This window comes from Antechinus flavipes, chromosome 2 (genome assembly GCF_016432865.1).
Source record: "Antechinus flavipes isolate AdamAnt ecotype Samford, QLD, Australia chromosome 2, AdamAnt_v2, whole genome shotgun sequence".
Lineage (NCBI taxonomy): Eukaryota > Metazoa > Chordata > Mammalia > Dasyuromorphia > Dasyuridae > Antechinus > Antechinus flavipes.
Window position 1 is genome coordinate 367588147 of NC_067399.1, and position 26648 is coordinate 367614794.

The 26648-nt window shown below is 39.7% G+C and overlaps 1 protein-coding gene across 1 annotated transcript in view; it reads left to right on the plus strand.

Annotated features, from left to right (window-relative positions):
- The window catches only part of AHNAK2 (AHNAK nucleoprotein 2), a 123908-nt gene that overhangs the window by 39456 nt on the left and 57804 nt on the right, over window positions 1-26648 (plus strand). Inside the window, exon 3 of the mRNA XM_051973687.1 lies at window positions 6826-6904. Within this exon, the coding sequence (XP_051829647.1) occupies window positions 6826-6904 (79 nt within the window). The remainder of the gene's footprint in view (window positions 1-6825; window positions 6905-26648) is intronic.

Genomic DNA, 26648 nt, shown 5'->3' on the forward strand with positions numbered 1-26648 from the left:
ATTACCCTGGCATGTGTTCTATCAATAAAAAATTATTAAAAAATTAAAAAAAAAATTTGACTTAGTCTCCAAATCCCCTTTCTTTTCAAAAGCTCTATTACAAGGAATGGTTTCCTGGCTAGTGGAGGTAGGGAGGATGTATTTGAAAATGAATATTATACTAAAAGATCACTAGAATAAGAATTTAAAAAATTATTACTATTTTTGGCAAGGTGATTGGGGTTATTCAGTTTCATACAACTAGTAAGTGTTAAGTGTCTGAGACTGGATTTGAACTCAAGTCCTTCTGACTCCAGAGCTACTACTCTATCCACTGTGCCATCTAGATGCTCTCCAAAACATTATTTTTAAGAATGAAAGTAAAATTAATTTCCTAGACTTCAACACATTACTCTAGATGTGGTTCCTTTTGGACAGAGGACAGTTTATATTCTGGTGTTAACTGCCCCTGTCTGGCTTCTCTGGAAGGGTGTCCTAGAGCCATTCTGCATAGCTTAGTGGTGGCCCAGGAGAAGTGAGAAGGCTTCCTAGCTTGGCTGTGATCTCTGGTTTGGGGTGCTTGGTGGTGTTCAGCAGGAACTCTTCTGGAAGCTCTTGACTTCTTCACACCCTGGGGAGGGATTTGTTCAGGGAGACATGCTCCGACCCATTAGATTTTACATATTCTATTCTCCATGAGACTTCCCTGCCCATCCCCAGCAGGGTGTGACCAGCTGAATTCAGCTGGGATGTTGCAGATAGTTGGTGATAGCAGAGCCCCAAAAGACTGGTTATGTCTCAGCTTGTTCCAGGTGCTAAAGGAGAGGTAGAATGTGGGGATCTTGAGGAGTCAGGGAGTTCAGGGGCTTAAAGAACCTCATCCTTGTGCCCCACGTGGCTTTCAGAACTGACTATTCTATAAGCAAGAGTGTTTATCACAATGCTGCTGGAAGTGAAGACTCCATTCTGTCACCCCACTGCGTCTTTCATTATCAAATATATCCTCCCCCTTCTCCTCTATCAAGCTACTCCCTTTTATTTTGATAATAGCTTTTTATTTTCAAAATACATGCAAAAATAGTTTTCAGTATTCACCTTTGCAAAACCTCGTATTCCAAAATTTTCTCTCTTTCTTCTCCTTTCCTTAGACAGCAAATAATCCAATATAGGTTAAACATAAGCAATTCTTCTAAATATATTTCCACATTTTTCATTTTGCACAAGAAAAATTAAATCAAAAAGGGAAAAAAATGAGAAACAAAAAAAAAAGTAAGCAAACAACAAAAAAGGTAAAAAACTATGTATGCTGTAATCCACATTCAGTCTCCAGAGTTCTCTTTTTAGTTGTGGATGAGCCATTTCCTTTTAATAAAAATAAAAAGTAAACAAAGAAAAAGAAAACAATTCAACAAAATAAAACAACACATTGAAGGAGTTGGACAACATTCTACATCTGTAGCTTCACTTTTCTGTAAAGAAGAGAAGGAGCTGCATTTTTTCAGTCCTTTTTCTAGGGATTCTTGATCCTGGAGGCTTGAGGTCATGTAGCCCAGTGGTGTCAAACGCAAATGGAAATGAGGGTCACTAAACTGTAGATAGAGTCAGAATGACACAGTGGATAGGCCTGGAGTCAGGAGGACCTGAGTTCAAATCCAGCTTCAGGCACTCACTAGCAGTGTGATCCTGGGCAAGTCACTGTTTGTCTCAATTTTCTCATCTGTATCATGAACTGGAGAAGGAAATAGTAAACTACTGCAGTGTCTTTGCCAAAAAAACCCAAAAACCCAAACACAGGTTACCATGCTAAGGTAAGGTCAAAATAGATACATGATTTAGACATAAAGAGTAATATTATAAGTAAATTAGGAAAGCAAGAAATAGTTTATCTATCAGATCTATAAAGAAGGGAAGAATTTATGAGCAATAAATAGACCAATATCTAACAGATAGAGAATATTATGAAAGGCAAAATGGGTAATTTTGACCACATTAAATTAAAAAGGTTTTCCACAAATAAAACCAATGCAACTAAAATTAGAAGGAAAGCAGAAAGCCAAGAAACAATTTTTTACAGCAAATAAATCTGATAAAGGATTCATTTCTCAAAAATGTAGAGAATCAAGTCAAATTTATAGGAATCAAATCATTCCCCAATTGATAAATGGATATCAACAGATACTTTTTCAGATGAAGAAATTAAAGCTATTGATTAGAGAAATTACAAAAATTCTGAAGTACTATCTCATATCTTTCATATTGGATAATGTGACAGAAAAGGGAAATGATAAATGTTGGAGAAATTGTGGGAAAACTGGAACATTAATTAATGTAATTTTGGTGGAGTTGTGAACCAATCCAACTGTTCTGGAGAGAGCAATTTGGAACTGTGCCCAAAGGGCTATAAAATCATTTATTCCCTTTGATTCAGCAATATTGCTATAAGATTTGTATCTCAAAGAGATCATAAGAAAAGGAAAAGGACCTACATGTACAAAAGTATTTATAGCAGCTCCTTTTGTAGTGGCAAAGAATTGGAAATTATGTGAATGCCCATCAACTGGGGAATGACTGAACAAGTTGTGTTATAGGAATATGATGGAATACTATTATGTTATAAGAAATAATGAGTGATTTCAGTAAAATCTAGAAAGACTTTCATGAACTGATGCTGAGTGAAGGGAGCAGAACCAGGAGAACATTGTATATGCTAACAACATTGTGCGATGATCAAACATGATTGACTTAGCTCTTCTCAGAAATACAATGATCTAAGACATTTCCAAAAGACTCATGATGAAAATGGTATCAAAGGAGGTTGAATGAAGATCAAAACATACTATTTTTATGTTTTTTGTTTTTGTTTTTCTTTCTCATTGTTTTTCCCTTTTGTTCTGATTCTTCCTTCACAATATGACTAATATGGAAATATGTTTAACATGATTTCATATGTATAACCTATATCAGATTGCTTGTGTCTGGGGGAAAGAGGAGGGGAGGGATAGAGAAGAAAAATTTACAACTCAAAAATATTATAAAAATGAATATAGAAAGTGATCTTTACATGTAACTAGAAAAAATAAAACACTATTAAAAATTCTAGGTAGAGTCATGACAAGTCAGATACAACTGAAAAATGACTGAATAAAACCAAATTTTATATAAGAATATCTGCTGGAAACATTAACTTAGAAAACTACACATTAACATTATTTATGTTCTATTGTATTTTTATTTATTTTGTTAAATATTTCACAATCACATTTTAATCTGCTTCCCGTCCAGATTTAGAAGTGTTTTCAGTGATGTCAATGCCATGTATTTGATACTTTTGGTACAGCTCACTCTCTTGTGGCTATGAAGGGTCTCCTTAAGCCTAAAGAAATGTCTGCTACATTCTGATAGACTTGGGATGGAAAGTACCATCCATGTCCAGAAAGAGAACTATGGAGACAGAATGTAGATCAAAGCATAGAATTTTTACCTTTTTGTTTTTGTTTGCTTGTTTTTTTTTTCCCTTTCTCATGGTTTATTCCCTTTTATCTGATTTTTCTTGCACAGCATGATGAACATGAAAATATGTGTAGAAGAATTTCAGATGTTTAACCTATATCAAATTGCTTGCTGTCTTGGGATGGGAGAAAGGAAGGAGAAAAATTTAGAACACAAGATTTTGCAAAGATGAATGTTAAAAATTATCTTTGCATGTTGAAAAATAAAATACTATTGCGAAAAAAAGAAATGTCTGCTACCAGAGACGTAGCAGGAAAGACTTCATACTAGGAGTCAGAAATCCTTAGTTCTAATCTTATTTCTGTCATTGACTTCCACTGGACATATCCTGTTTCTTGCTGGGCTTCATTTTTCCCATCTGAAATAAGAAGGGTTTGAATTGTGTGACCTGTAAGTTCTTTTTATCTGGGATACTCTCGGAATCTATAATTCCAGATAAGTATGAATTCAACATTAGTGTTCTATAACAATCCATTGGAAATCTGCTTTAGTACCTCAGCATCCACCCCCTAGAGGGTCTGGAAATTTTAATGAGAAAATAGCTCATTAAAGATTGTAGCTTTGGGTTCAAATTCTTATGAAGCCCTATGGCTTTCTTAGTGGATTGGATTGTCAGGGTATTTGGGGATATTCTTGGTTATCCTTTAAGAAAGAATATGGGAACATTTAGTGACAAATAATTGTCTTTGGAAATCAATTGATAGCATCCATTCAGCAATCATTTATTAAGCACTTAAAATGTGCTAGACACTATTCTAAACACTGGAGATACAAAACAATAATGAAATCTCAAGAAACTTGAATTCTATGTGTATACACACACAGATGCAAAACATATACAATTATATGCAAACTAATTTTGGCTTCTAGTAGTGACTGATGGAGAAGGGGATAGGGAGGCACTCAGGAACTGGTGGGGTGCGGTGAGGTGAGGAAGAGCGTATTAAAAAATAAAACAAACCTAATTTTAAACTAAATCTGATAGAAATAATGAAATAGATTCATTGTCATTATGAGATGAATTTGGGGAAGTGCCTTCATGACTTTTCCTTGTGAAAATGACTTATATTTATCCCTTCCAAATTGCTAATTTCCCCATCAATGTTTTGATATATCTTAGGTTGGCATAAGAAATTAAATGGCAATTTTTGAAGAGTTTTACAAAGCCACAAACAATGTTTGAAGGCCAGCAGATGACACAGAAATTTTAGAATCTTAGAAATGGATAAAATACATGTATGGTATTGTACCCCAATTTTATGTATTGTAAAACAAAAAGAAAAAATTCAGACTTCTCTGGTATGAAGGGAAGACCAAAATTTTTATGTGAATTTTCAGGTCACTGATGGGAGAGAGGAACATTGGAACCCCTAACACACCTTCTACCTTCACACTCCCCCCACCCATGTAGAAAGAATAAGAATATTTTGCCTTCTTCATTCTCTCCCTCTGTTAGTTGAAAGCCCTGTTTAAGCCTAGCTGCTTCCCAGGAATCAGCTCTGCATGGGAACAAGAGGGGCTCAGGGGATAGAAGGAACTGAAGAATTCTAAAGGTCCCAGGGTGGTGCCTTACTGGTTAGGGGCACCCAGTTTTAGAACTACGGAGGCTGGGGCTTCATTAGACAAAAATTGATGTCCCTTTTAGGTTTAACTTAGATGCCACCTTTTCCATGAAGTTTTTCTCATGTCCTGATTCCTCAATTTCCTCTTAGTCTTTTGAAAAAGTGTTGACTTTAGAAGGAAGACCCCGATTCAGACCCTTAACTAACCATTTGATCTTAGACAAATCCCTTGATTTCTTTGTGCTTGACCTGTCTCATCTATAAAACACCTTTCAACTTGAATTCTCCATTTCTATCCTTCTTAGACCCAACCCACTCACTCTAGCAATACATTCAGCTATTTCTTTCTTAAGGCAATTGGGGTTAAGTGATTTGAACTCAGGTCCTTCTGACTCCAGGGCCAGTTGCTGTATCCATTATACCCTTTATTTCTTTCTTGAGATCATTCAGCAAGCATTTATTAATTCCCTTCTGTATGCCAGGGACTGTGCCATGGCCTAGAGATACAAAAACAAAGAACAAAAATATTTCCTACTTGCAATGGGTGTATGAGGGGTGGGAGTGGGCAACAAATATCTATATAAGTATATGCAGAATAAACAAAAAGAATAAAAACAAATAAATACATGACAATTTTGCAGGAAGGGATCTAGCAATTGAGGAAATCAAGAAAATCTTCAAGCTGAAGGTAGGGGCTGAGTTACATTTTATAAGAGATTTTTAAGAATAAACTTAGTGCCAGTATTTGCACAGCTGGTATTTGCAGTGGCAGAACTTGAACTCAAGTCTTTCTGGATCTTAAACTGGATCTCTATTCACTATACCATGTGACTCTTTTTTGTCTAAGTAGGTGCTAAATAAATATTTGATTGAATTAAATTGAAGGAACTTGGTATGGCAGTCCTGACAGAACAGGACAGGACAGTTTAGGTTAAAGAGTAGTTTAAATAAAAGGCCTGGGGAGAAAAAAAAGACTCAGGAAGTACAAATCATTTCTTCAAGATTGTCATGTGTGAGAAGCACGAGATTTCTTTTGTCTGGTCCCAGCAAGCAGAACTCAGAGGATGGAAGTTATAAGGAGACAAATTTTGGCAAGATGCAAGAAAAAAGAAAAGAAAAAGAAGCCCCAAACTATGGAATGGGCTATCTCTGGAGGGTGGGAGGAAAGGAGATCCAGATCCCTGGAGGTCTGGAAGCAAAAGCTGGGACATTCTAGAGGTTTTCCTGCTATAGTAGAGGTTGGATGAGAAGGACCCTTCTCGATTAAAGATTCTCTTGGATTCTTGGGCTTCGAATCTCCTGGGAAACTCCCTGCTCTCTAGGCATTCGCAGTGTAGACTTCGCTTTTCTGTAGAACCAGACTCAACCTGTGCTGTTTGACACACAGACACACGCAGGCGTACCCTCAGTCCCGGAGTGACTCAGATCAGGCTCTGGCTGCAGCTGGGATGGTCAGGCCTTACAGCTGTTGTGCTGGGTATGTGAATCTATATTGTCTAGGGGGTGGGGTGGGGTAGGGGCGTGGATTTCTCAGGCCTCCGCGATCCCTCCAACTCCCCTTCAGGGAGGAAGGGGACTTGAGCCCAGCCCAGTTTGGTCCCCCTGTTGTAACGGGACACCCCCCCACCCCCAACCCCACCCCACACTTCGTCAGCTCGGGCTCTGAAGGAAGGGGAGGAGGAAGAGGAGAAGGAGGAGGAGGAGGAGGAGGGAAGGGCTGGGCTGATACGCTCCCAGCGCAACTCGGGCTTCTCTGAGGGGTGTGGAAGGGTAGAGGGAGGGAGGCAGCTTCTGGACTGCTGTTCTGAGCTATTGCAACTTCTGGGCAAGTTTTGAGAATCGCGATTATCTGGGTAAGTTTGTACTCTTTTCCCTCTCTCCTTCTGATACCTCTCCCCTATCTGCTTTGGAGAGGGAGGACAGTACCTCCTATAGACAAGCGTAGATAGACTTGGGGTTCTGGGCATTCGGGAGGGGGGAGGTCCTGAGATGATCCAGAGAACAGAAGAAGCTTTCAGTACTCTTGGTGGGGGCAGGAGGCTTTTTCCTAGTGTATGCACTAGACAGGAGCTGGAGTGGGGGGAGGGGTTTGGAAGTGAAGATGCCCCATAACTTGTAGGGGACTCCTGAGCTCAGGCCCCTAATGGACCAGCATTAAAGGAACCGCCGAAGCTATGTTCTAGTGTCTCTTTGCCCGAAGCATCTGTTCAAGTGTCCGGGTCCTCGAATGGGGGCCCGGAGTACAGAACAGCACCTCTATGAAGCTGGTGGCTCTGAGTCCCATAAGGAATGGTCACTCTTTTGGGGAACGTCTGGTCCAGGATAGAACTTCCCTCCCCTTCCCATGTCTTTTATCTAGCCAGCTTTCTGTCAAATGGGGTTGGGGATGGTGGGGGGGAGTGCATTGGGCTGGGGCATTTCAGGACTAAGGCCCACCACCAAGGAAGTCCTCCAGCCCCTGATGCTGCTGCAGAAGCAACAAATGCCTTTGGCTTGGGCAGAGTCCCTTTGTTACCACTGCTCCCATCTTGAGGGATGGGCTGGTCCCAGCAAAAACATGGGTTTAGAGGATCATTGTGGATCCAGCTGAGTTGGAGTTTGCTATAACTGTTTATTGTATCAAGACTAAATCCAAGTTAAGTCTGGGCTCCTCCCTGATTCCTAGAATTTGGGAAAGAACACCTCAAAGTTTGGGGCCCAATTTGGGAGTGCAGAGAGAAATATCACTAGATACCCAGTTTTGTCTCCTTCTAGATAACTTTTGTTGTTGTTGTTGTTGAGTTGTGTTGGCCTGTATGTGACCCCCATAGTTCATACGATTTTCTTGACAGAAATACTATAGGAATTTGCCATTTACTTCTTCATTATGTACCCACTTTACAGATGAGGAATTAAGGCCAGCAGGGGTTAAATGACTTGCCAGGGTCATACAGTTAATACATGTCTGAGACTGAATTTGACTCCCAGCCCTGTGATCTATCCACTGAATCACCAATTTCCACTAACAATTAGCAACAGTAAAAATGATGGAGAAGAAAGGGCTGGATGTGAAAAAGAAGCCCATGGTTTGAATCCCAGATCTGATACTTATTGGTTGTATGACTCAGGACAAATCCCATTGTTTCCTCACATATAAAATGAGGATCACCTCAATGCATGAAGGCATTAAACACCTATTATGTTGCTTGGTATTGTATTCAATGCAGAGTATTCAAAGATAAAAATTAACCAACTAAACCACTCCTCCAAGAGATAGCAAGGTTTGTGAAGAGAGTGCTTATAAACCATCAGGCATTTTAGAAATAAGAGGTTTTATTAATCATGAGATATTATCTGCTGCTCTGTATGACTTTTGAAAGTCTTGTGACTTGCCAGCTGGGGGATGGGTTGCTTTCTTTTGGATTCCCAGGGTGGGGTGAGAGTGTGTGTGTGGGTGCTGGTGGGCGGGTGTCAATAGAGTGAGAGACAGTGCCCTGTAACCAGGCCCAGTTCTTCCCATGGGTGGAGTGGTGCCCACCACTGGATTTCGTGGCTTAACATTAATAGTACATTTTTTCTTTTCTTTTCTTTTTTTTTTATTAGCACTTTAATATTTGGGTGGCTATCTCTTGCTCTGAGCCAAGAAGGGATGACTCCCCTAACAGAGAAGACCTACTTCTGCCTCACCAATTCTTCTTGGCCCTTAGTACCCTTTTCTTTATCCATCTTTATTCTTGGTTAAGGAATCTGATCAACTTGAGGGTGTTTCCTGCTGGCCAGCAAGCCAGGGCTAGGAGCTTTCTGACTCGGTTCCCCCTGCAAGGCAGTTCCTGGGGTAGCCAGCGGGGTTCGGGCATCCTGTTGGCCATTTTTCCCTTAAATTAGTTTTCTGGGGAAACAGATTTCATTCAGCCTTGAGAAGGAGAGAACAAACCCAGAAAGCTACCAAGAGAGCCATTTGGAGCAACTGACTGCTTGCTTTTCCCTGCCAACCTGATGACAGGTCTGGAACCGCTTAATAAGGGAGATTAGATTTCCTCAGAAGCAGAACTTCCCCCAAAGTGGATGCATCTGCTTCAGGAGGTTGAGTTTCCCATCCCTGGAGGTTTGCAAGTAGAGATTGGGGATCTTGTCAAAGAGGTAGTTGAGGGCAGTCTTGCTACAGTTGGACATAGGTACTCTGATATCCTTTTGAATTCTGTCTGGCGTTCTGTGATGTGTGATTTTGTGGCCCCGGGATCTGGCCACAGGATCTTTTACTTTGAAACTATTAGAAAGCCAGTATTTCTGACCTCTCGACAGTTGTCTAGAGTGGTGAATAGAACACTGGGCCTGGAATTAGGAAGACCTCAGATACTTACTACTAGTAAGTATGACCCTGAACAAGTCACTTAACTCTGTTTATCTCAGTTTTCTCAACTATAAAATGGGAATCATGTCAGCACTTACCTTTTGGGGTTATTGTGAGGATCAAAGGATATTTGTAAAAAGTACCTAGGACCAAGTAGCTGCTGTATAAATGTTTATCTCCTTCTCTCTTTCTCAGCTCCTATCTTCCCATTTTGCAGAAAATGAGATGGAGTCCTTGGTCACATATCTTATGAGACACAAAGCTGGGATTGAAGCAGGGGTTAGTCTGGAAGGATTTTCTAAGGAAGGTGGAATTTGAGCTAAGCCTTGAAGACTCATAGGATTTAGATAAGCAGTTAGGGGTACGAGGAGGGGGTTGTTAGGAATAGGGTATTGGAAGGTAGGTAGTAACAAATAGGATGCTGTAGTGAGGGATGAGGTTATGGAAATGCAAGGTGATTGCCTCAGTCCTTTCCTAGTGGGAAGGAACATGAGTATAGCGCTTCACTGGGCCATGCATGAAGCTTTGCTGAGACACAGAAGGCCTGTCTTCCATTTCTCAATTCAGTTTGGCACTGACTGGTCTTCCTATAGGTACCTGCTCTCTGGCCAATTCTCTTACTAGAAAAAGAAAATAAGCGTTTGTATAGTGTATACCATATGCTAGGCACTGTGCTAAGTGCTTTTCACAAATATTATATTTCAATTGACCTTCACAAGAGTCCTGCAAAGGAGTAGGTGCTATTATCCTCCCCATTTTATAATTAAGGAAAACTGAGGTAGACAGAAATTAAGTGACTGATCGAAGTTCACACAGCTAGTTAGTGTCTGAGGTGGGGTAAGTGAACTAAGCTCTTCCTGACTCCAGGCCCAAAGCATGATCCATTGGGGCATCAGTTGCCAGTGAAGGAGTGAAGGAGAAGAAATTGGGCCCTGTTTTGGTAAGCTCACAAATAAGGGTGGGAGGTAAAAGGGCTAGAGAAGAGAATGCACTGTAACAATAACCACACCCTCCCTCACGTACACACAGAGAACAGTCTCAGTTTTGAAATCATCTATTGTCAGAATTGGAGAGTACCTGATAAACTACCCAGTACAACCTTCTCATTTTACATAGAAAACCAAATTAACCGAGGTCCTGGAGCCACTCACTAAGTGGCAAAGGCAGGATCCTAAACCAGATCTTTTGACCTCAAATCCAGAGCTTTTTCAAATATTCCCTACTGATGATTTTGGACTACATAGTCTCTCTAGAGTCCATTCTTCCTCTACAGGCTCTTAATCATATGGAAACTGATCCTTGGGTCCCTCCTTACAGATCTGGAGATGGCTACAGCAGCCTTCCACTCCCCCACTGGGCAAGGGTATGGTACCTAAGAGCTGTGCCAAGGATTGGAGGGAATGCATGACCCCTTCACCTCCTGCCCAAACTACTGCAATAGCTCCCATCTGGGCTCACAGCTTCCTGTCTCTTTGGTTGCCTAAGCCATCTTCCATAAAGCTGCGAAAATAATCTTCCTAAACACACATCTGATAATGCCCCTCCCCTACTCCCTTAAGAATCTCCTTGACTCTCTAAGAGAAAATATAAACTTTTTAGCTTGACATTTAAAGCTCTTCCTAGTCTGGCTTCAGCTCATCTTTCCAGATTTATTTCACAGTACTCCTCTTTACATACTATAAGATACATTCTAGCCAAAGCTAGCTCAAATACTTTCTCTTGCCCAAACTTGGCATTCTGTTTCCCACTTCATTTGCAAACTCATTTACCCATGTCTGGGGTATACTCCCTTTGAAAATTCTTACTTTATATCAGGACTCAACTCAGGTGCTTCCCTCCTTGAGAAAGCTTTTCTGGATCCCCTTAGTTATTGGTATTATCTTCCTTTTCAAATTATCTTCTGTTTACTTGGGTATATGTTCCTTCCAGCAGAATGCAAGCATCTCAAAGGCAAGGGGAAGGGTTTTTTTTTTTTTTTTTTGTGTGTGTGTGTGTTGGGGGGGGGGAAGGAGGGATTGAGGGGAGGGGAGGGTTATGTTTGTTCAGCAGCACCGGAGCCAATTGCTGATTTAAAATTTTTTGGTGTAATCATTTATACCTCAGAAATCCACAAACACTACAAATGAGGGCTTGGTTTGTTGTTTTGTTGATTGTCTAGTCATAACTATGCAGGCTTCTGATTCAGATTCAGTCTTCCTGACTCAGATTCATTCTGCCACATTGTTTCTCTTGTTGAATATAGTAGGTATGTAATAGAATGACATTTTTTGAATTGAATTGAGAGAGCAGGAAGAGACTGTATCCACATGTCTTCAATCAAGAAATGAAGATGGAGGCAACAATAGGACCCCAGCTTTTGGGACCAGTCAGACCCAGTGACCAGACCTGGACTTTTTGTCCAAGACCAGCTTGGCTCACTTCTTCTTTCAGTCTAATATGACTTGGTACACTCACCAAGCTGTCAACTCCCAGTGAAGTGCTCTGTTCGGTGCTGACTGGGAAGGAGCCCTGTCAGGAGACTCAGGTCTACTCCAGGCTGTGCCCGTGGGTTGGGCACTGACCTCAGACCTCAGGCCCTCAGTCTCAGGGAGCTTCCTGATATATGAATAATATCTTTTTTTTAAATTTAATTTTATTTAATAATAACTTTGTATTGACAGAATCCATGCCAGGGTAGTTTTTTACAACATTATCCCTTGCACTCGCTTCTGTTTCGATTTTTCCCCTCCCTCCCTCCACCCCCTCCCCTAGATGGCAAGCAGTCCTATATACGTTAGATATGTTGCAGTATATATGAATAATATCTTAAGGAGACAGATAAACACACTCGCAAAGCATATTGGCTGCATCATCGCAGTGTTAACAGGAGCTGCACACAATACGGTCTATGACAGTGTAAGCAGAGTGTGTGTTTGTGTGTTGATCGGGGACTTACGGCATCACCTATTAATATGCAAATGCATTCTTTAAATCTGAGTCTTGGTCCAGAGTACTGGGTGGGGCTGGGACTGAGGCTGGGTTTGGTGACTGCCTCAGAATGCAAACTCTGAGTTTGTTTAAGCAAAATCCATCCCCCAACTTTGGGCTCTTTTAGGCTAGACTAGGCAGCATGTTCCTTTTCTGCTCCAGAGCTTCGAGTCTGGGCTCAGAATTGACTGGAGACTTGAAGGAATTAGAATATTCAATCCAGAGAAGAGAATGCTTGGGGAAGGTCTGAGACAAAACAACTTGTGTTTTGGGGTTCTGAGAGTTGTTTTTAAGTATTGGAGGACTATCATGTGAAAGAATGATTAGATCGTTGGACTTTATCCTAATGGGCAGAACTGAAGTGATACGAGAAAAACATTCCTAATAATTAGAGATGTCCAAAAACATCTTCTTCAGGAAACTTTTTTCTATCTCTAGAGGTTTTCAAATAAAAGTGATATGACCATTTATTGTCAGGAATATAGTAAAATCAGTGGTTTAGATAAGATGACCCTTGAGGTTCCCTTTTGTCTGTGATTTAAATGTTCTTATGTTGTGGGTTGTCTCAGGATGATGATGATTGTGAGGGAAAGGGAGTTAGAGGAAGCACTGGGCAGTGGGCAGGGTCCTATGCATCATCACCGAAATCTATCAACTGACAAGCATTTATTAAGCATTTAGCTATGTGGCAACCACTAAGTGTACTAAATGTTGGGGATACAAAGAAAGGCAAAAACTTCTGGAAACAATCCTTGCCCTTAAGGGGCATATATTCTACTGGAGAAGACAGTGTGTAGACAATTAGGTAGTTATGGACATTATATATATATTGGATATCATATTTATGATAATATATTGTAAGATATATGATAATATATATTAGAAAGAGGGAAAGGGAGAGAGAATGAGAATATATTGAATATACTCATACAGAGTAGATAATATCATCTTAAAGGAGACATCCATAGGAGCTGAAAGGACTGGGAAAAGACGCCTTCAAAAGGTGAGATATAAGTTAAATCTTGATGGAAAATGGAGAAGCTAAGAGGTAAAGGTGAGGGGGCAGAGAATCCTAGACATGGGGTTCAGCCAATGCAAAGGCATAAAGATGAGAGAGAGGAAGTCCAGTTTGAAGAACTATAACAGGCCATTGTAGTGGAATGGCAAAGCTCATGGAAGGGAGTAGAATGCAAAGAAGATTGGAAATTAAGAAGGAATCACGTTGTAAAGGGCTTTACATTGGATCCTGGAGGTAATAGGTTGCTTCCTCCATTTTGGAAAATCAGCCTGGCATAAGAGTGGAAAGCTGAGTGAAATGGGAAGGGTCTTCAAACAGGGAGACCCTTTAGAATGCTTTTATAATAGTCCAGATGAGAGGTGATTAGAGCTGGGGCTGGCTTTGTGAATGGAGAGAAGAAGATGAATATTGTGAATAATAGAAATTTCAAAACTTGCTTATTAGTTGGCTATGTGGGGGAGTGCCAGAGGATTCAAGCACATGTGGTTATTATCTAATTTGTTCCATTGGGCAGGGCAGCTAAATGGGGTGCAAGGTCGAGCTTTCCTGTGCTCAATTCTTTGTATCCTTAGCATTTAGAGCTGGAGAAAGACCTTAGGGATTGTCTTTTCTATCTATTCCCCCAATTCATTATTCAGGTGAGAAAAAGCAGATGGTACCCTCAAGAAGCTCACAATCTGGGAAATCAGACTAGCACATGAGATAGAAAACAAGATTCTTTAGTGAGGTACCCATGGCTTCAGTATAGCCATTACTGACAGTGACATGGAAGTGTGATAAATGAAAAGTCTAAAAGAGTTTCTGGGTAATTAATAGTTAATTTATTAATTAAGCTAGTAAATAATCAATACATTGTAAGTGGTTTCTCTTGATAACCAAACATCTGACTTAAATACGTTTGGAAAAGTAGAACCTCCTAATAATAATTGGCTATTAATAAAAAAATAATAATTTCTCTCAGAAGCAGTCCCAGAAAGGGAGAAATAAGAGTGCTAACTCTGTGGAAGTGTAAGGATATTCTGTCCGGGGTACTCCCAGGGTTGTTGGGGTTCTGTCTTTGCAGAAAGATGTTGAGGGGTTTGAAACCCCTTAGTATTAACTCAAAGCCTAGCCTTGCCAATTCAGAACTCTTCTACCCCTCTTCTCCCCCCACCTTTGGTCCTGGTTCTTTGTGGGGATATTTTTCAATCTCTGATCTACCTGCCCCCTCTGGAATAGGCAGGATTTTACAGAATCATTTCCCTGAATTTCCACTTCCTGTTTTCAACCTCTTTGGAAGGCATTTTGACTTTTAGCAGAGGCATTGTTCCCTGATTAGGATCTGTTCCATAGGTCATATGCCTCTTGGTACCCCAAAGCAATCTTTCATGTTGATATCTCACCCCTGCTTCTTGTCATCTGTGTGATCTTGGGAGCAAATAACTTCTTTCTAAACCTCAGTTTCTTCATCTATATAATGGGAGGTTGGACTGGATGACTTCTGATGACCTTTTCAGCATTAGCTTTATGATCCCATGGTAAACATGGGAAGTCTTGAATCTTTGAATAGAATGTCACTAATCCCAAGAAGTCTTGTCTCCTGCTTGGCAAGTCTCCTTCCTTTATTCATCTCCCATCTTCCAGGGTGCCCAGTTCCCCTATAGAATCTTTTTTAAAATGTTATTTATTTTTTAGCATTCATTTAAAAAAATTCAAGTTCCAAATTCTCTTCTTCCCTCCCACCCCTCTTCTTATTGTGAAGACAAAAAATATGTTATCAATTATACATGTGAAATCATGAAAAACATTTCCGTATTAGCCATGTTACAAAAAACCCAAACAAATAAAATTAAGGAAGGGAAAAAATTATCCTTCAATCTGCATTTATATTTATTAACGAATCTTAAGACAGTAGGATTTAGATTTGGAAAGAACCTTAAAGATGAAGTGGTTTATCTTCCTTTATCTTACAAAGGAGAAAACTGAAATGAAGGTGACCAGAGTCTCATTAACAGTGAGACTGACTACAATGTAAGAAAGTTAACTCCACTGTATTACCCCAGATCTCACTATGATAGACAGGTCTTCTACCCCCATTATGATCAAGTCAGAACTTCCTGGCCATCTTTCCATACTGCTTACACTCTGATTTTTCTTTTCCTCTTCTCTCCTAAACTCACACTTGGTTTCTGCCTCTAGGTCCCCCAGACTATGATAACTCACCTTATCTGGCTAAGGAATCAGGTAGTTTTCATACCAAACCTGATGAAAACCTTCCATTTCAGCTCCTCTATATTTATTGTCTTTTCCCATTAGAATGTAAATTTGATGAGAGGAGGGCCCATTTTCCTTACATATATATGCCCCATGGCTTAGCAAACTGCCTACCATGATTTCTTTCTTTCTTTCTTTTTTTTTTTTAAATTGTACAGTCATTTATATTTGATCCTTTGTGATCCCATGGACACAGGTCCTTCTATCCTTCATTATCTATCTGCTGTCCAAAGCTTATGTTGCTTCCATGACACCAACTCTATATCTCATTCTCTTTTGTCCTTTTTCTTTTTGCCTTTAATCTTTCTCAACTTTGGGATCTTTTCCAGTGAGTCCCATCTTATTATATGGCTGTAGTATTTAAGTTTCAGATTTAGTATTTAGTAAGTGCTTATTAAATGCTTTCTCTATTAATATATCTTGGTGTCCATCCCTTCTTGACTAGCTTTGTATTTTCAGAAATGACAGATGGGAAATAATGGTTTCATTTTTCTTTTTGATCCTCCAGCTCCCAGCACAGGGCCTGACACATTAATAACACTTGATAAATGCCTGTTGAATTGAATTTAAATGCATCTTAGCCAGGCATTTTTTGGGGGAGAGGGCCAGACACTTTGGCCATTGCTTCCTCTTCCAGAGAACATTGTGTATTTTCACAGTAGCTTGTGAAACACAATGACACCTCCGCTGTCTGACATGGAGGAGAGGATGTGAAGGGAGAAATATTTGGTAGGGGCACTGGGAGGGCCTGATTTCCGAATGAGATCTCAAAGAGGCCCGTTTTGACTTGGCCACAGATTGCTTTGTGGCCTTCTCAGGCAAATACTATGTCTTAGGAACCTTTCTCCAGTGCTGGAGATCTGGGAAAAGACCACCCAAATGTGCTTTGTAGAGAGTCTGTGGAGGTTCTAGCTAGCTAAACATAAGCCATAGAACAAGCATATTATCTGGTCTGACTGGGATTAACTAAAATAGTTGGGCACATTTAGGATATGTCCTTAAACTGTGAGGGAAGAGAACTGCCTTCTATTCAAATCCTATACACATTTTTAGATTTCTACAGAACATTAAGGCTTACAAAATGCTTTCCTCATAACCTCCCTGTGAGCTGGGTAGTACAGGTATTAGCATGCTCACATGCCAGTAACAGAGCAGGCAAGTTGGCCTGGCTGGGAAACAGGGCCCCCGCAAGGGAGAGACAGGAGGCAGCATGTGCCAGTAGCTCCAGTACCTTTGACTACCACCTCTGCTCCCATTCTGATGGAGACAGCTCAGAACACTGAGCCCAAGGACTCTGGCAATAGCTATGTCCTCCACACCATTGGCTCTGCCTCCAGCTGGGCCTTTGTTACCATCATCTAGGGTTCTTAAATTGTAGCTTGGCAACCCCATTTTGTAACTACATCATAATTGAATGTGGGAGTCGTGAAATTATAATTTATCATCAGTGAGTAGTTGATTTGTATACTTGTTTTATATACCCAGTGGGATCACATAAAATTTCTTGGGCAAAAAAAGGATCATTAGTGGAAAAAGATTAAGAAGCTCTGATCTAAGAAAAGATCCCTTATTGTTACCTCTATCAACACCAACCTATGTTCAACTGCCACAGAGAGGTAAGATAAACCCAAGAGTTTGTACACCAGTCCAGCTCACTGGCCCTGTTTTCTGTTAGGCTCCTAAAACCATAATCCTGGCTAGCAACCTTTGTAGAAATGTTCCTTGGCAACTGCTTGGTCAGATGCTGCAGATTCCCACTTGCCCCATCCCCTTCTCAATAGCCATATCTACTCAAGACTCAGAAAAGAAAGCTCTCATTACCGTAGACCTTTACATTGTCATGTGGCTCAATCTCGGAAAGAGATATGGTTTTACATGGTTTACATGGTTTACATTGAAGAAGATATAGCTTTGCTGCTATATCCTTAGGCATCTTCTGTCTTTGTGTGTTGTATCCACCATTAGAATGTGAGCTCCTCAAGAACAAAGTCTGATTTTTCTACCATTATCTTCAGCACTTGGTACAATCCTTTGCGAGGAGTGAGAATTCGCTTCAAAATTCTTTTCACAAATACTATAGCTAACTGTATTTCACCCCAATTTATTTTATTCTTTCTCTGTTTTCACCCTGTCCCTCCTCAAAAGTGTTTTGCTACTGATCATTTCCTCCCCCAGAGGAGTAGGAACTTAATTTTTTTTTTTCATTTATAAAGAAACTGAGTTTTAGGGATTAGAAATGACTTGTCCAAGACAAACACATCTAGAAAGTAAATGGCATAGCTCAGGCCTCCTGGTACTATCACTTTCTAGAACTCTCAAAGTCAGGGCAGTCATGGAGTTGAAAGGATTGGAAATTATGCCTTAAGAGGTGGGAGGGGAAGTTTGACACGATGGGTTTAAAGGACTAGGGATGTTTAGTCTAGAGAAGAGAAAATTTTGGGGATAAGTCATCAATCTTTTCAAGTATTGAAAAGACTTACTTTCAGATGAATGAGGGAGTAAATTATTCTGCTTGGCCCCAGAGAATCAGGAATAATAGGAGGACATTGTGGGAAGAAACACTACTTTTTGATTTGATTTTTGATTGAAAACTTTCTAACAATTAGGAATCCAAAAGTAAGTTCATTAAATAGTAAGTTCTCCGTTACTGGAGGTGTTCAAGTAGAGGCTGGTGGCTTGTGGCAGGGGTGTTCTGGAGCCAGCTCAAACCAACTCTGGATTGTCAAATTGTTAAAATTTTAGTATGAGTATGTAAACCTTGGAAATCAACAAATGCTACAAATTAGGACTCAATTCATTGTTTTGTTAATTATCTAGACTTAAGCAAGTGATGGAGAAAATGTTAATATTAATACAGATAAAACTTAAAAGTGTGTCTTGTATTTTTGGAGACTCTTGTTAACTATTTTTCAATTTACCCCTGCTTGTCAGAAATATTGTAGGGAAGGTGCCTGCTTGGGCGCAGGTTGGATTAGATATCTTCTACCTCTCCAGCTCAGTGACTCTCTATACTACTTTGGCTTGCTACCTTTTGTGGTTCCTCTAGAAAGCCTAGGAATCTCCTTCTTTAAGTTCTTCAGAGAGAGAATGCCTACGACCAGTACACTAAAGACACCTAGGACATTTGTTAATGATGAATGAAAACTCATTCATTGAATAAATCCTACAAATATTTACTGTCATTGGAGGCCTGTGTTCCCCTCTGCAGGAGCTGGGAAGATGCTAAGAGTAGACCTTGGCCAAAATCCTCAAGAAGCTGACAGTACACAGGGGTCAAGACTCACAAGTATGGAACAGAGAAAAATGACAAGACAATGTATAATCTTTTTTATTGAAATATTATTAAGGACTGAATTAGGATGGTAGAGTGGAGAGAGTGAAACGGAGAAAAAGCTTCAAAGTTGAGACAACATTGAAGTGGAAATAAAAGACTTGGATTTTAATCCTGTTCCTGGGACAGCTTTATGGTGCTGGGATCTGGAACCAGGAAGATCTAAATTCAAATCCAGCTCAAGCACTTACTAGCTGTGTGACCTTGGGCAAATCCCGTAGTCTGCCTCAGTCTCCTCAAATGTAGAATGGGGATAATAATTGCATGCAACTCCTGCAGTAGTTGTGAGGATAGAGTGAAATGAATACTTGTAAAAGTGCTCAGCAAAGTTTAAAGCTCCTTAGTTTCTTAATCCCTCTGGGCTTCACTTTATCTGTAAAATAAACAGGTTGGACATTTTGGTCTCAAGTCCCTTCCTGCTCTGATTCTGTTGCTGTTGTTTAATTGTGTCTGACTCTTTGTGTCTTGGCAAAGATACTGGGAGCAGTTTGCCATTTCCTACTCCAGCTCATTTTATAGATGAGAAATTGAGACAAACAGGGTTAATTAAGTACCTTGTCTGGGATCACATAGCTGGTAAGTATCTGAGGCCGAATTTGAACTCCCAGTTTTCTTTGACTGTAAGACGTGTAAGATGAGCACTCTATCCACTATATCTGGCTGCCCTAGCTCGGAGTCTGACTATCCTATAATCCTAAACTATTTGTGGACAATTCTTTTTTTTTAAATAGTATTTTATTTTTCTAAATACACATAAAAATAGTTTTCAAAGTCACTTGCAAAACCTTGTGTTCTAAATTTTTCTCTCCCCACCAAGATAACAAGTAATCTGATGTAGGTTCAACATGTGCAGTTTTTCTAAATTTATTTCCATATTCATCATACTATGCAATGAAAATCAGATCAAAAGGAAAAAAGAAAAAAAAAAGCAAACAAATAGATGCAACAAAAAAAGGTGAAAATACTGTGTTTTGATCCATATTCAGTCTCCATAGCTCACTCTGGCTGGCGCTTTCCATCACAAGTCTATTGGAATTGCAAGACTTGGTATCTTATGCTCTAAGGTTCTTTCTAGCCTTGTCACCTTACATTTCTAAATGTCTTCTCAGGATCCTTTGAAGGAGTGAAAACTGTGAAAATTTCTTTTGCTGGAGCAATTTGTTTCTGAGCCTTTGGCTAATGCTAGTGTGCCCATTTCTACTGGTCTGGGCAAGAAAAAGCAGGGTTCCCTCCCTGATAAGAATTCAGGCAGCCCTCTCTATATGGGAATTTTGCCCATAAAGACCTCTAAGCATTAGCAATCCCAGCAGGTTGAGAATGTCTGCTTCATGTAAACAAGGATGAATCTGAGGGGCCCAAAGCCAGCTCTGAGTGACTTGTTCTAGTTTTGATGGACATAGGATTTAAAGCCAGAAGAAGCCTTGTCCAACTTGCTCATTTTATAGAGGAGGAATCTAAAAAGCCCTGAGAGAAAAAAATGACGTGCTTAAGGTCAAAGAATAAGAAGAAAGGAGCAGCAGTTAGTTGGCACAGTAGACAGAGCACTGGCTTTGAAGTCAGGAGGACCTGAGTTCAAATCAGGTCTCAGACATTTAACATTTGCTAGCTATGTGACCATAGGCAAGTCACTTAACCCCTATTATCTCACCAAAAAAATAAATAAATAAGGAGAAGAGCAAAGATTCATGCTTAGGTCTCCAAACCCAGAGCTGTCTCTGCTATGCCATAGCTGACAGAATGAATAAGATTCTGAGCAATATTCTGTCAAAAACTCAAGACAGTAAAAATGAAAATTAAATTGTCAGATCACGTGATTCAAGTCCCTTGTTCTCCCTGCATCCCCTTCTTCCTCAGTGATGATATGATTCATTTTATGGTATGAATCCCTGAAATAGGTTCATATAGTATTCTTTTCTTGAAATGTAAGCTGACTTGCATTTCAATGTTATACAATTCCTTAAACTCCTCTGAGTCTCTCTATAAAATGGGATGGGAGGATGTGGAGACTGCAATGGGACGTATAATCAGAAGTCTCAGAGGTGGAAGGGGACTCAACATTCCTGAGAAAGGGTCATCAGCTTTTGTTTGAAGGGAAAGAGCATACTACGATTTTCAGTGATCTCTAAGAACACTTCCAGCTCTGAAGTTCATAGATTAAGATATATGTATATATGTTTTGTATGGAATACTGGGCCTAGGGTTTAAGGGGCCTGATTTTTACTACTGGTGCTACCATTAATTTTTTGTTTAACTCAGTTAAATTCTCAACCCTTTTTTCCCACTCTGTCCCTAAGTCTCAGCAAAATATCCCTTGTAGGGCCTCAGTTTCCCCAATTAAATAAGTAGGGGAGGGCTAAAAGATAGCTGAGGTCCCTTGTAGCCTTGATGTTAATTATGAGACCATGATTCTCACACACTTCACTATTGCTCTACTGAGAAGATTTGAGGCATTAAGACATGAGGAGAGAACATAATTCAAATCAACTCAGTTCAACATTTATTAAACATTAAGGCCTTGTGTTAGACACTGACAAAAGAAAAATAAAATCATCCCTGTCCTAAAACAGCTTACATTCTATTAGATAGAAGAATGTGATATTTTCTAACCTATTGGCTATATGCAAAATGATTTCAAAAGAGAGAATGTTAGAGATGGTGGGAAAGCCACGGAAGAGCTGGTACCTGAATGGGACTTTGAAGGAAGCTAGGAAGAGATGAAGAGGGGGCTCAAGTCATATGCAAAGCTATGAGGGGGGTGGGAGTGGAGTGGTCTCAATGGGGCTGGAGGCCCACTTTGAGCAGGATGGAAATGCAGGGAGGAGAATAACATGAAATATGGCTGATTAGTATTAGCCTCCATCAATGCCTAAAATGGTGTCAGGGATATAATAAGGACTCCTAACTGTCTGATCTGACTCCCAGGGCACTTGCCATCTCCCTACCTCCTGGCCAGGGGGTCCTTGTTGACTGTCTGAAGTTCCTCACATATTCTCATTTAAATTTCCCAGCAATCCCACGAGGAAGACAGGCAAGGGTTATTATCTTCATTTCACAGAAGCAAAAACTGTAATTCAAGAAAGGGGAAATAACTTGCTTAATGTCACATAAGAAATCAGTGGTAACATGTTTAACCTATCTTGGATTACTTGCTGTCTAGGAGGGTGGAAGGGAGGAAGAAAGGGAGAAAAATTTGGAACACTAGGTTTTGCAAGGGTGAATGTTAAAAATTACTTTGCATGTATTTTGAAAATAAAAAGCTATTATTAAAAAATAAATAAAATTGTATAAAAGAAGGGAAAAAAAGAAATTAGTGGTAGTCAGTACTAGAATTTATATCTCCTGATTCCAAGTAGGCTTTCCTTCTATACTGCAGGCCCCGCTCCTCCTGTTTTCTCGCCTGCCTCCCAGGATAAGTCTCTCTCTACAGGGAGGTTATTCTCACAGGAATTACCTCCTCCCTTTTCCCTTTCTACTTCCAACAACTTCAAATGCCTCCCATTTTTACTCATAAAATTTTCATTCCCTGATGTTCCCGGGACTTTCTGCCAGCCAACATTTCCTCAGGAGAAAACTTCTGTTATTTTTGGCTTATTTTCCTCTTAGATCCCAAAAAACCAAGGTGAGTCATGAATAATCTCTAGGCTCCCAATAGCAACAAATACAGAAGTGAGTCAAGAATTGGCAAGAAGCTTGTAAACAGATCCTCCTCCTCCTCCTCCTCTTTTTTCTCCTCCTCCTCCTCCTCCTCCTCCTGCTGCTGCTCTTCTTTCTCCTTTTCCTCTTCCTCCTCCTTCTCCTCTTCTGGACTGCACAACATAGATATCCTGGCTGCATGTGGACTGCCCTGACAGAGACCTGTCCTCAACTCCTGAGAAGGAATTCTGTATAGCAGACAGAATGTTTGTGAATCCAGAGAGGTCTGGGTTTGAATGCTGTCTCTAATTCTTACAAGATGTGTGATTGTGGGCAAGCCACTTAACCCTTCTGAGTCTCAATTCCCAAAATGGGAATTATGAAACCCACAAGTATTTATCTCATATAGTTGTTGCGATGCTAAAATGAGACAATTTTGGATAGATAAAAATCAGCTATAACTATTTCTGAGCATTACCCTTGGGATACTATCTTCTCTGGTCAGGTTTTGCCCAAAGTTTTCCTTCCTTCCTTCCTTCCTTCCTTCCTTCCTTCCTTCCTTCCTTCCTTCCTTCCTTCCTTCCTTCCTTCCTTCCTTCCTTCTTCCTTTTTATTATTAACATATCAAATATATAGATGTTTCTTTTTTAATTTTTTAAAAATAGTATTTTATTTTCCAAATACATGCAAAGATAGCTTCAACATTTACCTTTACAAAACCTTGTGTTCCCAATTTTTCTCCTTTTCCCCCTTCCTTCTCCCTGAGACAGCAAGCAATCTGATATAAGTTAAACATGTACAATCCTTCTAAATGTAATTCTATATTCATCATGTTGCACAAGAAAAATCAGACCAAAAGAGAAAAAACCATGAGAGAGGAAAAAAAAAGCAAACAAACAACCACCACAACAAAAAAAAAGATGAAAATATTATGCTTTGATCCACATTCAATCTCCATAGTTCTCTTTGGATATGGATGGCTCTTTCCATCACAAATCTATTGAAATTGTCTTAAATTATTCAAAAGTTTTCTTTTGGTCACAATATTATCACTTGGCCACTCATATGTAGGTGAGGAATCCAGTTTGGAAAAAGCTTTGCTCTGTGAGTCTAGAGACCCAGGTTCTAGTTTTGATTCTGTCAAGGACTTAGGACTTTGGCCAAGTTTTACTTCTGTAGGCATTGCTTTCAATTCTCTGCAAAATGCGGACAGTAATCTCTGTCCGCATCTCTCAGTACCAATGAGAAGTTCAAATGAGAGAATGGTTTGGAAAGTCCTTTGGAAATAGGTATATGATGCTATGCTTTAGATAAATAAAAAATGGTCAATAACCCAAAGGCCAACTGCTTGTCAGATGTCTGGAAGTTCTAGAAAAAGATTTATTCAATAAACATTTATTAAGTACCTACGATGTGCAAACCCCCCCTTCCCCCCCAAAAAAAAACCATTGTGCTTGGCAATGAGAGAGATACAAGTTCATATAAGACACTATTCTTTTCTTCATAGAACTTACATTCTGGTGTACAATCAAGTACAAATGCAGATGACCATCATACACAATATTAAGTGCATTATAGGGGTATAAGACAAAGTGTTATGGGTAGTATGTGTGTGGGGAGAAGTCCTTCTAGAGTAAGGGCATCAGGGAAGACTTTGTATAAGATATAGTTTCTGAATCAGCTTTTAAAAGATGGTTGGCAATTAAATAAGAGGACAGGGGAGGGGAGACATTGTGGCTATTGGAAATAACATAGACAAAGACACAAAGAAGAAAAGGCAGAGAGTGAGTCTAGAAGCTGAAGAGTAATAGGATGGCATCAGATAATCAAAAGTCATTAAAAAATTTTAATGGTATTTTATCTTTACAAATACATGTAAATACATTTTTCAACATTCATCTTTGCAAAAGCTTATGTTCCAAATTTTTCTTCCTCTTTTCCCTCTTTCCTCCTCCCCAAGACATCAAGCAATTCGATATAGATTAAACATGTGCGATTCTTCTAAACATATCAGGCATCATTTATTAAGCATGTGCCCCAAATTATTCTAAACTTTGGGATACAAAGAAAGGCAGAATCACTGTCTTGGCTTCAAAGAGCCCACAGTCTGATGGAAGAAACGTGCAAACTACTTTGTACAAGTAAGATATGGATGGAGTTAGATGAGAGGTCGGGGAGTTTGAACCTTACTCAGGAGACAACAGGAATTCACTGAAGATTTGGAGGAGAAAGCATCAGATCTACATATAAGAAGGATGAATTGTTCTACCCTGGGGAAAAAAAATAACCCCAATCATTAGTTATTATTTGTATATAACTATTTAAAGTAAATATATTTCTATATTAGTATATTTATTTATTATTATGTATGCTCATTTCATTTAAGGCTTTGTACTCCCGGAAATCCTCTTTCCTAATGATCTCTTCCACATTCTCTACACTTAAGACTCTAACCTCCTAACCAACCGTATCTCCAACAGATTCATTTCCCTCAGAAAGATTCATTGGAGGGGGGATAGGGGACAAACTTTGCCAGGCAAGTAATAAAGAGAATAAAAAATTAGACTGTGAACTTCAGAACAGAGACTTTTACCTGTATTTGTAGGCACAGAGCTTGATGTGATAGTAAGAACTTAACAAATACTTGCTGACAACTCCCACTGATATAGTACTTTCAGGCTAACAATGGATTTTTCTCACAAACAGCCTTGGGAATTAAGTTATGCACACGTTATCAATTCCATTTGATTTAGGTAAGAGAGATAAGTTTAGTTCAAGGAGAGAAGGGACTTGTCCAAAGTTAGGCACCTCAGCCCGGTTGGGCTTGGAAGCTATACTCAGGTTTTCCTGCTCCTAACCAAGCTCTCTTTCTGTGAATGGGATGAGTTAGCTGTTTTTAACTCTCATGGGAAGCAGTTGCTCCCATTTCAGCTTCTCTGTCACACAGCTTTGCTCTGTGAATCTTGTGTCTTTAGAGTTAGAAGGACCATCTAGTAGAATGCTCTCATTTTAGAGATGGGGAAACAAATGGGAGGAGAGGAGAGGGGTATAAACTCACTGGAGGTTATATAGTTAGTTCTTGCTTGGAGGAGTGGGCAGGAATTTTCAGGAGCTGATATGATTCTCTGAAGCTATTCAAAGCTCAGAGTATACTCAAGGACTACAATCTTACTTTAGTCCCTCCTTTGTCTGAATATCCTTGTCTCAGTAGAGAGAGCATTTACATTTAGTAGATAGGCCCATCTAACCTTTAAAGTCCAAATCAAAGGTCACCTTATTTTTTCAGCCTTTCCCTTAAGACTGAATCCTCAAGTGCTGGGTGTACCAATACAAAAATGAACTGGTTCCTGACCTTAAGGAGCATTCATTAAATCAATTATGTAAGTCATATCACATGATACCTTATTTGTACCTCTCTAATGCACTTAAGAGGGCAACTAGGTTGCTCAGTGGATAAAGTGCTAGGCTGGAGTCAAGAAGACCTGAGTTCAAGTCCAAATTTCAGACACTTAGTAGCAGTGTGACCCTAGGCAAGTCATTTATCCCCATTTGCCTCAATTTTCTTATCTGTAAAATGAGCAGGAGAAGAAAATGGCAAATCTCTCCAGTATCTTTGCCAAGAAAACCCCAAATGGAATCACAAAAAGTTGGACATGATGGAAAATGACTGAAAAACAGTAAAATGCACTTATCATGTAATAATAAATCCTGTGTGTTAAAGTTCTCTGGTTTGATCCCCCTGTCTTTTCTTAACTTTGATCGCCTACAATGGCACTCTTCTCAATATTCTACCCACAGCATACCAGTAGGTTTACTTAAGCTAATCTGGATTCTAGTACTTGCTATGTGTGGTTCGGGGCAAGTATCGTTCCTTCTTTGTGAAATAGAGATAATCTCTGTGTAAATCATCCTTGTCTATAGCAAGATTAAAATCAATAGATAAACAGGACTGTGCTGGGGAAGACCTATGAGTGAAAGAAATTCATTCCTCTGGAGGTCCTGGGTTGGTTAGCCAAGCAGACATCTGTCCTGGGGTAGATGTAGGGCCTTCATTTAGGTCTCAAG